The sequence below is a fragment of the Melanotaenia boesemani genome, chromosome 7 (assembly GCF_017639745.1).
Source record: "Melanotaenia boesemani isolate fMelBoe1 chromosome 7, fMelBoe1.pri, whole genome shotgun sequence".
Lineage (NCBI taxonomy): Eukaryota > Metazoa > Chordata > Actinopteri > Atheriniformes > Melanotaeniidae > Melanotaenia > Melanotaenia boesemani.
In genome coordinates, this window is record NC_055688.1 from 29,392,847 (window position 1) to 29,405,347 (window position 12,501).

Here is a 12,501-nt window from a genome sequence, read left to right on the forward strand (position 1 = left end):
TTGCCCACACCGGCGGTTATTTTAGAGGAAGTGGGAGTGGAATAGGCGCGCAGGAGAAACATGCGGACCTTCAAAGGAGCGCGCGAAGCTGGGATGTTAGAGAGGAAAATTACCTCACTTTCAACCTACAAATAAACTACAAACTTTTTAAAAAGTTGATATATTAACATTTAAAGTGTAACTACTGGCAGGTAGTCTATCTTCTAAAGTGTTTTGTTAAATAAAGTTAAGTTAAAGTAATGAAACAAAGTGCAAAGGTAGCATAAAGTGGGCTAAAATGCTTACAAAGCTAAAATGTGTTATCCAGCTAAGCTAAGCTAACTGGCTAGTTGTTAATTCAAGTTATTAGTTAACACCTATGCTTTCTAGCTGAACAAGTCCAAAATGTTGAAAAAATGGAAAAACAATAAGATAAAATTAAGGATAACACGTACAAACAAAAATAAGACACATTTACCAGAACAGTTACCACAAACTTAAATTCAGATAGCTTCATAAAACTGTGTTAGTTCAGGTTATTTTGCAGGCTGTTCAAGGTGACGGGTGCAGACAAAATAAAAGCTTTCCTTCCCATTGTAGTCCTGACATTAGGAATAGAATAAACTTGTGAATTATTTAACCAAAGATTATATGTGCAATATAACTTCCATGTAGTAGAACAAATACCCACTATAGGTTTGTATAGGAAAATGTGCCAATGTCGTAGACATTATAAAGAAGGTCAACCAACACTAATATACAGGACACAACAGCAAACAATTTGTTTGTGAATCCACAAAAGCATTAATGTTTAATCTTATCAGCATTTGAAACCTTTTTTTTTTTCTAATCGTTTCTCACTTAATTTCAAACTTAATGTTTCCGTTTGTGAACTTCAGAGTGATCACATTTCCCTCCGGATGGGGCTGGTCTTAGCTTCATTTATCAGAACAGTTACTTATTAGCAACCCTGGTCAAAAGTCAACAGTTTGAATTTGAATTACTCCCACTGGACCAACTGAAGCTCATATATCAACCTATCCAGCTTATGTCAGCAGTTTTCATCAAGCAGACTTATGGGTATTGACTGAATCGAAGTTTAAATGGGATTAACTGACAAATAGATTGGCTCTGTGATAGACTGACGATCTGACCAGGGTGTGCCCTGCCTCTGGCCTGCTAATTGTAAGGATAGGCTCCAGCGTGACGCTGAATTTGAACAAGGGGTATAGAAAATAGACGGATGGATGAAAAATAGGTGCCTTAAGATCTGGTTATATTGAAATCGCTCTGACCAGACTCATGAAAAGTGTATGTGTTTGACTCTAGGCTGTTGATTATTCTACACCCACACTGTTCATTTCAGAATGTCTTCACCGCCATGAGATGCCTATGGGAATTGGATCACGTCAGCTCTTTTCACTTCAGGGCGATTAAGTCAACATGAAAAACTGTTTTGCATGAATATTACTGCTTCCACCAGTACTTGTTATTTTACATTTTCTTATTAAAAAGACACGTATTATTTCTGAAACACACAGTACAGTGCAGAGCACCATCCACCAGATGGCGCTCACACATCATTAACTTGAGTGAAGACAGCACATGGAATCAGATGTTTGTAAATGGCCCTCTTGGTATAAACTAGAAAAGAGCCTAACATATCTTATTTCTTGAGGGTTTTTAGAAATTGGAAGAAAATTTTTATTTCTGTATTTATTGTCTCTGAGATACATTTGTTTATTTGAAGGTCTGTAAAAAATATAATCAAACATATTGAAAAATTATGAGTGCTCTCACCCAAGAGCCCATGGACCTGATCTCAGTAGGCCTGTTCAGAAATCCTGCCATGCTATTGATCCCTCCTGAGCCTGGGGTCATAAATTCATCCCCTTCTGCTTGTGACAGAGTAGACTGTACAAAATTAACATGCATGTTTAGTGTATTTGAATGAGCTTCTCTTTGTGCGTTTTCTACAGTATGTTCATAATGATCACTAAAAGATAAAAAAAAAACACACACAATCTGGTTAATGAATCATAATGATTCATTTCATTCTAAACAACATGTGACCTTTAGTGATTCAGCGATGGATCATCTGTGAGTAAGAGCAAACCGCAGGGAAAACTGGTATCATTACGTTTTTCATGTAATTTGACATAATAGTCGTGCACACATAAGCAGTTATTTTCAAACATGCTAACATTTTGTGGAAATGTGTGACAAATTATTTTCGACAAAAAGAATGACAAAACATGTTTAAGCATTATTACTGAAATTAAAAAGGGTATCACTGCCACACATTGAAGTGGATTCTTAGAAAATGTTTTGTCACATGACAATTTCATCCACATTTTCAAACAAAAACCAGCTTGTCCATGTGTCACCATTTCAGCCAAAGCTCGAAGTCAGTTTTTAAGTACATAATAAGATGTTCATAAATTTTCTTTTCTATATAGAATTGACAGCTGCAGTAATGGTCTCAACAACATAACATTGTTTTTCAGTCACGAGGATCCAGCTTGTAATGCTGTCTTTGTCAGGGTTTAGATTCAGGATGGAGTCCAGCGCTCTCGCCCAGAGCAACTTTTCTCAGGCATGATTTATGTGCTCAATATCACCAAATTAATTTACCAGAGGAAAAGGCATAATCAATTCTCTTGATGATTAACTTTGGTTATAACTTCTACCAATCTCTATCTAAGCAATTATTCTGCCACCCACATAAGCAATATTATATTTTTCTGATAGGATTCTTGACACTTCCAGGCCATTGTAAAACCCTGACGAACTGGCATCAAAACTTTCGTCATAATTGAAAAGTACTGATGAACCAAATATACTGATCCGATACAGTTCTGAATTGTGTCAGCTGAAGATATCTGCTGGCAGCTTTGTGTTTTATGTCTGCACATATGTTTGCTCTTTGGGTGTGACATCATCTCACTAGAGTGCAGTCATTATAGAAGACCGGATGCCAGACATTCCTTGAATACTCCACACAGGATCTTGCTTCTGCTTGTGAACACAAGCACCTACCTCCAGCTAGTGGAAAAATACAAGCTCTGGTCAGAGCACACGGAGTGAATGAAGCTCTGAAAAGACTGATAGGTGATTAATCCTGGCTGAGGTTTAAATATCTGATGACTCTCTGCAGGTTTAGATGCTTATACAGCATACCAAGGCATAGCACATCTGTCTAATAAGCAAATAAGGACAGGTGAAGTCACCACGAGCACAATGAAAGATTAATATAAAACAAGTGCTCACTTTTGGAGCATAGTTTCTCTTCCACCATCATCTAACATTCCAGACAGGACTGTTAAAGGAAAGGAAGACCTGCAAAAGGAAGAACCAATTCAGTGCTTCAGCCATACATCATGTCCTAACATTCCTCGAGCTAGTGTTTGGTTATCAGACCACAGATCTGGACTTATCTCTGCTCCTGTCACGCAACTGCAGGGTATCTGGCTCCTTAAAGAGGTGATCTAAAATGTCATTGATACAGATGATATTTAACACAAATCCCCATCTCTGTCATTCTACTTCTCTTAGGCTCCTAACTATTGATAAACCAGCATTTAGGTTTATTTATCCTCTGAATGTTTAGAAGCAGTTGTACAGTTCATTCCACTTTGACTCTTTTAGATGTGGAGTAACACACACACAGGACCTTCTGAATGTTGATGCAAAGATGGAAACAAGGCATTAAAATGCTTCAGCCTCAGGATGTTACCGAGACCTCTCTGTCACAGCTACAATCCTCTTACAGATTTACTCTGGGTGCGTACTCTGCTATGACATCAATGTGTGGACTAAATCTTCTCACTCGGGATATTGTGTATGAGACCTAATCCAGTTTCAAGGTAATGATAAAGTGTCAGTAGTGTAATTACTGAGCATCCTCCAGTGACTTGCATGATACTGGCAGCTGCATTTGCACTTTAGGTTCAGCTCAACCTTCGAGTCAGACAAAATTATGTGGGAAAAGTTATGGCCTTTCTACATCTCTCAGTACTGCCTCAACAAAAATATTAAGCTTTTCATGCATGAGTTATTAAAAAACACGCTACATGTTTTTTCCTTAACAGTATTTTACTTATACAGACATGTACAGGGATGTTTTTTTATCTTTCAATCATATTTTACCTTTTATTTCAGTTCAAACTTTAAAACTAAAGTAATTCAGGGGTGTATACATTTATTTTATTTATTTATTTTTGTACATTTTCACCATGACCTGTCCATTTACAGAATCAGTAATCAAACTGTTTAATCTACTCTACGGTTTTACAACTAAATTTCTTCTTTGAAGAAGGAGGATGGGAGAAAAAAACACTGTTGTTGGATGCATGTGTGTGTTTGCATCTGTGGAGCAAAGTGTAAACCTTTAGGCCAAAGTTGAGGTCACACGCCATTCCAAAGTAGAGAAAACGGTAAAACAAAACTGCTTTGACAAAAAAAATAGTACCACATTTTCCAGTAATATGCACTGACATATGCGTTAGCCTGTAATAGTTCATAAAACCAACCGAGTTCCTGCAGTCAGCTTCTGTGCAGACACGGTAACAGAAAAGTGGGAAAGAGATTTGACTGATGAAATTCAGTGTGATAAACCTTGTCGTTATTCACTAGAGAGGATTTATCAGAAGTAGCATCGAAGAAACATGATAACTAGCAGAACAACATTAGTCTCGATCAGGACAAGTAAAAGGGAGGAGCTTCTGTCGTGCCAGCAGTGCCTGACGCATTATACAACCATTGTTTTCTTTGGATTGTGTTCACCGAAATGACTGAAGATGAATAAGCTGCCAAATGGCAGATTATATAATAAAATAGGGAAACTTAAATATTATGTTATGTTTAGTTCTGTCTGACTGATACCAGCTGAAATGCAGGATTCAGTGTGGTAGAAGTAAACTTAAACAAGTTTTTACATTGTTTTTTCTAAACATGAACCACCTGAGCTGCCCTACAACTGACACAGCCTAGTTTTCAAGCTCCCTGAAGTCATCTCACATCACATTCAGAGGGTCTAGCTACACAAACTGTGGTGCTATAACGTATCTTTCCCGTCAACTGAATGTGTTCCTTTCCCCTAAATCAGATCATAAAAAGTGGCTTACAACTTTCACACGCACACACAGACACAAATAAACACTCCTACCAACATCCCTCCATAGAACAGGAAATTTAAGGACACAAAGGACAGAGGGGTAATGTGGGGGGGTCACACATATGTCACCAAAACCACAGCCTGCCTGAGGGAGCTGGTGAGGTAATGAATGGGCCTTTTATTACAGAGACATCACCACTGGTAATGTTTTCTGCCAGGGACAAACATTTGCATCACTCAGATAATGTCACTTGCTAGATTTGTCCATGTTTTCATGGTGAAAGTGTTGTCACAGTCTTAGGTTTTCTCTACCTAAACCAGAACTTTATCCACTACAGACTGTTGTTTTGGAGTGAAGGCTTTCTCACCTCTACAGGAAGTGTTTTTCTCCATTTTGTTCGAACATCCCACCTCAGGTCGCAGCCGATGTTGTGGCTAATTTGCAATCCAAACATACTGCTTTCCCTTTCACAGCTTTCTCTGACCCAACCTCCCCATTGGTGTGTGAGGCAAAGGGACACAAGGCTGGTGCTTGACTGAGCTCTGAATGAGCTTTAGTTGTCACACTTTTCCCAAACGCCTTGCAGCTGCCTCTATTGTGACCGTGGAGGGAGGGCTCCTTAGCTGATTCTTTGAGCCTCCTGCTGTTGCATTGGCCCCACATGGGTTCACAGAGAGGGAGTGTGGCCTGAACAATGGCTGACGCCATGACATCATGCTTCTTGTTTTGGTGAATCCTTATACAGATACATGATAGGATTCCATAGCACGAAACAAATGGAGATGGGGGACATCAAGCATCAACATATGCTTTTGTGTTCACATCTTTCATTAGTTGAAAGAATAAGTTAATACAAAAAATATATACTTTTTCTTAAATTGATGTAAAAACTAAACTTCTCTGGCCTTCTTATTTGTTCCTTTGTTCATTTTTAATATGTATCTACCAAGTAATTACTTATAGTAATCCATGAAAATAATAGTCACTTGAAGCAAAGTAATTTCTCATTTCAGGACACAGTACTGGACTTTACAAGCTCTTAAAATTTACTTTAGTAAAAATTGACTGTGTTTCACTTTTGAAGTTGTTGTGCATTGTTGGACAAAACACATATGACATGATGTGTAGGCTATGTAATGTGTCAAAAATAAGAGAAAAGAGAACTTCTTCAACCGAATAAAAAAGTCAAATGAGTTTTATTCAGACGTATAAAAACAACATTGAAAAACACAGTTTTGTAAAAATAGATATAATATATTACTTTAGTTAATAAATATGTCAGAATGCAGACACAAAAGGCACCTTGGCCCCATTTTTAGTAGTTTTTGGGGTTCGTTCTGTCTCAGTGCTGCAGTACACAGTACAGAAACATGAGGTATTTTATGGTTGGGTTCCTCAGCATGAAAGGATCATCAGAGATGTCTTGAAAGGCAAGAAACTTTGATTTAAAACCTATTCAATTCTACAACTAAACAGGAAGATTTCTGCCATAGGCTACTGAAGAAAGGGGGATACATTCATTTATCATGTTTCACATGATGAAACAACTTCCATGCCATGTTGAGCAATAGGTTTACACTGCCTAAAATTGACATTTGAGAGGTTAAGTCAATATTCCTGAGACAACTGTTAGCCCTCTCTGTTTAAAATGATTGTGATTATCAAAAGCAGTTGTCTTTATCAAAATTAAATCATTCCTTTAAATAAAGAAAACTCAGATAATTTCCTTTACAGGACTAACTATCTTTTTCAGCCATCTCTCAAGTCCTTCAGGGTTAAAAATGCGGATGACTTTCACAACAAGGAAGTTAAACAACAATACTGCCTGGTGGTAGATATCAAATCTCTCTTTGAAATAATGACACCAACTTACAAAGAAAAAAAAAAAAAACAAAACTGGCCAGCAGAGTCAGGTGAACTGGCCGCACATAAATATGACCCATTTTGCCCAGTGATACCAGCATCACCGTAAATGGACAAAAAGGATTATGATCAAGGTCGTGTTTTGTGAAGTGCTCTGTCCAGAGCCACTTTAAGTTCAAGTCCAGAGTATGTGCAGCTCACGCCTTCCTCAGCAGCTGGGAGAGGTGGTGATGGGACTGTGGAGGAATGAGAGCTGACCAGCTGATGAGTGCACTGGGATGGAGACGGGGAAATTGAAGACTGTGGTGTTGTTGCTGATAGCAGGACTACCTGCCTCTGAGGAGCAAGTAGAAGAGGCCAGCACCTGGGACTCGAACTGGAGGAGCTGACCCATGAAGCTGAAGTTGGGGGAAATGATGCTGCGGCGCTGCTTAACAAACTCAAACGCCTCATCCAGCTTCACACGGTTGGTGCGCATGAGGTAGGCAAGACAAATGGTGGCAGAACGGGAGATGCCTGCTTGACAGTGCACAAACACACGGCCTCCTTTATTTCTCACAGAGTCTGAGGAGAGAAAGAGAAAAACAAGCTAAATTAGAGTGGTGTAGAGGTGTCTTAGAGGTGAATAAATAAACAAGGTTAAAACTCTAACAGGAAACAAGCACAAACGTCTTTGCAACTCTTGGGTTTCTTTTTAAATGCGTTCATTAGGACACAGGAACACAGTTAATAGCTACAGGGTGTGAGTCTGTGGGGGTTATTCCCTAAGGAGGCATAGTGAATGGACAAAAGAGGGGAACAGACTCCTGCTGGGGTTATTGATCTGGGAGGAAGGCTGACAGTGAGTGAGGAGAAATTGCCTTTTGTTTGGTCAGAACAAAGAGTAGTATGGAGGAAGCTATTCAAGCACGGCCAGCCTACCCACTACAAAACTAGTTTGGGGGCACTGCCTCGCAATTCATTAAAAGAAGAGGACATCCCTTTTTCTACGCCTCAGAGGTAGCAATGATGCAATCGCCCTTGTGCTGGAGAGAGGAGCCAGTACCAAGCCAGCTGGTCGGTTTTGGAGGGAACTTTTTAAAAATTTAAATCCAGGAGTCAAAGAGAGAAGTGAGGGAAACGGGGGGGCTGGGTGTTTGTATGCCTTGCCACCAACGGACTCAGGGGCAACAGCTGTTAGAGGTGCTCACAGTTAGCAGTTGAGGGAGTGCAAAAGGGTTTGGTGGATGTACTCACCAATAAACTCAATTGCTTCGTTGAACCAGGAGCTGATATCAGCTTTGTGGTTGTCCTCAACTGGGATGCTCTTGTAGAGGAAGGAGTCTTCAAAGTGATTGGGGCAGTTAGCAGAGACATTGATAAGAGCAGTGATCCCCAGCATGTCCAGCATATCTTTCCTGGAAGCATGGTAAGCACTGCCGAGGTACAGGAATGGCAGGATCTCCACAGGACCCCCCTAGACAGAGATAAGTAAACAAACCAACTTAGTCAACTCTGAGGAAAACATGCAAAAGTGAAGCAGGAGAAAAGGAATATGTGTAATGCATCTTTTAGCTCATGGAAAAATAAAAACAAACCTGGTCATATAAGGGTGTATTGCATGGACTGCAGTTTGGATCAGCACTCCCAGGCTGTCTGGAGCTTAGTGGCAAACTCAGCCCTTGTGGGGGGGAGGGCTTGGTACACATCTCTGGATACTCTGAGGCAAAAGTGTCAAATCCACCTAAACATGAGGAAAAAACAAAACAAAACAATGTTAAATTAAAATACACACAAAAAAGGTGTCAACATTTAATTATAGTAGTCCAAAAAGATGACAGCTGCTCTTGGGGCTATTTTGGAATTATGTTTACTTCAAGACCAGTTGGTATGGTGACAGCTGTAGTCCACATTTGTTGCCCCGTTGTTAGGAATGAATTGTTTGAAACTTATTTTAAAACTGCATAATTTTCTTACCTTGGAGAATAAAAACACTAACTCCACAGGGGTCGCGACAAAGGGCTGTAACAGCCAGCATCAACGTCCCGTCCTTCTTCACCTGGCTTAAATCCAAACTCCGGTCGTCAAGCAGTACCACGGACTGGTACTCCCCGGACAAGAGCCGGTTCCTCGTGTCCTCGTTGGGGACGATGTGCTCGAGTCCTAGTCCACCCCTGGCTCTTCTGCGGACTATGGTGCTGAAGCGTACGTTAGTGGAGCCCGATATATGAGACGAGTTAAAAGACAGGAAGGAGCGACAGTCCAGTACCAGGCAGCCCGGGACGTCGCCCTCCAGCAGACCACGGAGGGACTCACAGTCGATGGTGGGAACCTCCATGATGACCATAGTAGTACAGCGATTTATAATTGTTAAATCCAAATACATACAAAAATTATGGTAGGGATATAGGCTAAAATTTAAGTTGTTATAGAACAATATACTATTTCCCACTGCTACAAAGCAACCTTTGAAGCCGCGCGAGTCCTTTGTTCCTGTTTTCTTGTTTAAAGAAGAAAAATGTTCAAGTTCACACAGACAAGGAAAAAAAAGTTTTAAGAATGTCTCAATTGGTCCTATAGTCTTCTTTAGTGTATCCGGTGGATGTGGTCCTTTTCGAAAATATTTAACTTTACAGAGACTAGCTTCTGTCTGTAGGCGCGTTGAATGCGTTTATATAGGCCAGTACTTGTGAATGAGCGGTCACTGACGTCAGGAGACCGCCCTTCTTGGCTTCCTGCCAATGTTGCTAACGTCATCGTGATCGTTCTAAAGTGCAGCAGGGCAGAACGAGGGCTCGCGCACATGCGGAACATTTCTCTACAAACGTACTGCACGTACGCGGGCACGCGGTCTTCTTTCTTTCTTTCTTTCTTTCTTTCTTTCTTTCTTTCTTTCTTTCTTTCTTCTGTATGTTTGCTACTTCCTTTTTTTCTCATTTTTGTAGTTTTCCAAGGTGTCATTATTATATTTGGTAAAAAATAATTTAATGAATGATTATTTATTTATTTATTTATTTGTTTGTTTGTTTGTTTGTTTGTTTGTTTACTAGCTTGTTTTAGCAAATGACCAAACTGAAAGTAGTGCTATCAGGTGTCAGAACCACACTCTGTCCATTTATTATTGATGTAAAGCACTATTTTCGGTCTGAGCAACAATTACATTACAAATCAATGAATAATTAATAATGTTTCCATTTCAGACGTAATATCAACCCTGCTAAGCAACGACTGATTATAATTTGTATATTATGATTAATTGGCTTGGTTATTTTGTCATTAAATAAGCATTATTAAGTCATTCTGTGTTTTAATCAAGGTACGTAATCATCAAAAATAGTTATCTGTTTTTGTATTATAGTATATATTATATTATACTATAATAATATAGTATATAATTATAGTACATATTATAGTTACCCTTATGTTTCTCAGTTCTAAGTGTCAGTGTAAGTGTCTATAAGTCAGCAAATAAGGAATTTACTAAATTTTCCATGATGTTTGTGTTTAATTAGATTCACATTTTGCCTCTTCAAATGAGAGTTTACAAATAACAAGATAATAATTAAATTTCTGCCATGGATGCCATAAAACTTTATTCTTTGTTTTTATTAGTCAGTGGTACATAGTGTTCAATGCCCCGAGAGTGAAGGCTAACCATAAAAGTTAATCACTGTATAGAAATCTGAAGTCCAGTAAATTTCCACATGCTGAGAAACAAAACACTGGTATACCAGGAAGACAACAGCAGATGGAGATCTCTTAAGCTGTTAGTTTTGGTTCATGTGCAACCTCACTGAAACAGATTAAGTGTTTTTCTTTAGCTTTGTTTTTTTTTTTCATTTCCCATCAAAACGTGAGAATATCTTACAAAAAAAAAAAAAAAAAAAAAAACATGATTACTGTCACTTTGGGAAACCCTTTTCATTTGTTGATGTGGTTTGCTGACTCAGACTGGTCAATGCTGCTGCCTCATAACACGAAAGCAGTAGGATCTTTGCTAATCAACACCCTGCATCTGTTGACAAGACAGGTGTGACGAGCTTTTGTATCTTGAACATGAGCATCAGAAAGATGTGCTTTGCTTGTTCTGTTGTATGAAAAATGTTTACCAAGAAGCATTAAAACCACATAGTGTTGCAACATTGCATATCAGTCAGAGTTTCAGCTCAATAGACATATGAAGAAATAATTTGTTTCAATGTGTAATCCAAACTGATCAAGACTCATACTTCATGTGAGAGTTCCAAGATGTGTATTTATCACAATGATCAGACTAACATGGGCCATGATGTCATTCTCGCCTTGTTTGGAATCCACATTCATGCTGTTTTGCCTCTTTTGCTGCTTAAAGTGAAGGAGAAATGGATGTGTTATTTAAAAAAAAGGAGAAAGGAAGGATAAAATGAACCAATAACAACAGAGTGTAAAAACTCTCCTGCTGGTTTAACATCACACTCACATGAGATGAGTCAACTATGAGGCACACACAAAAAAGCAAGAATGTTACACACTATACAGGGGAGGAGGGTAAAATATCTCTTGAAAACAGCCTGTACTCAAACATTTTGTCCTGGCAGTGGACGCATCTTCATTCCAGTCACAAGAGGGTCTTGGAACCCTCGCCTGAGGAGCAGGAGAAGGGTTGCATCATGACCAAACTAACATGCTCAAGCTATTGTGTACTTCCATTTTGTCTGTGTTCATGTTTTTCCCTGAAGTATTACACCTTTTCGATTCAGAAATGTACAGTACTTGCCTCTGGTATCATGGGTAATACTAACTTCTTGTTTTTTGTTGTTGTTGTTGTTGTTTTTTTAGTTTAACAGGCCAAACTGGTAAATCATCTTTTTTTTGTTTTTGGTCAGTAGAAACCAAAGTGCTAATTTTGAAAGGGAAATAGGACCTCATTATCTTAAAGAAGATACTCTTCCTCAATTAAAATCCAAAACTGTGCAAGTTTGTCTGTATTGTGAAAGAATGTTGAAAGTGAGCTGTGAAAATAGAGCCTCGAGTTCTTACTCTGTGTTGGATTCCCACAATTATGGCCTTTAACCACCGATCCAGAAAAGGGAAGTGAAACATAGGATGACAAAGAGGCATTTCCTGCAGTCCAGCCGCGATGTAACTTGCTGTCATCTCCGTCTGTTTACTGTCATTGTCACTACAGGCAACAGCTGAGGCATCAGTGGGAAAACACAGGGCATCTTCTGGAGTCTCAACAACAGACACCTAACTTGTGCCAAATTTACTCTGTTTCGTGTGTGGTTAAGGGGAGAATAAAAACAGTTGTGCAAGGGGAAAACATTTAAGTAATGGTGTCTGTGTATTTTCTTTGTGTGATTGATTCCTTTTCTAAACAGAATGTAAATGTAGCTTTCTGTTTCTGAGTTGAAGCATTAAACACTTCTTTCTTTTTAAACCACTTTTTACATAAGGTTATTTATCTAAATTAATTTACAAACTATTTCAGACACTAAAGCATAAACCCCTTTGGTTAAAATGTCTTCCGAGGCTTACTTTATATCACTAGTTTTGGTCTTTGCTTTTACTCTGCATCTTACTT

The 12,501-nt window shown here is 38.9% G+C and overlaps 1 protein-coding gene across 2 annotated transcripts; it reads right to left on the bottom strand.

The window, feature by feature from the left end:
* Positions 1–121: 121 nt before the first annotated feature.
* On the bottom strand, positions 122–9,639 carry dusp1 (dual specificity phosphatase 1). 2 transcript variants are annotated; one of them, XR_006011040.1, is made up of 5 exons: positions 8,916–9,639; positions 8,537–8,682; positions 8,196–8,415; positions 6,970–7,523; positions 122–136 (listed from the first exon to the last, which is right to left on the bottom strand). XR_006011040.1 is itself a non-coding variant. In XM_041990364.1 (4 exons), the coding sequence occupies exons 1-4, from the start codon at positions 9,322–9,324 to the stop codon at positions 7,168–7,170; spliced, it is 1,131 nt and encodes a 376-aa protein (XP_041846298.1). In that variant the 5' UTR covers positions 9,325–9,639; the 3' UTR covers positions 6,277–7,167. The 2 variants fall into 2 exon arrangements, 1 of the variants encoding a protein (XP_041846298.1); XM_041990364.1 differs by lacking the exon at positions 122–136 and having other exon boundaries at positions 6,277–7,523.
* Positions 9,640–12,501: the final 2,862 nt, after the last annotated feature.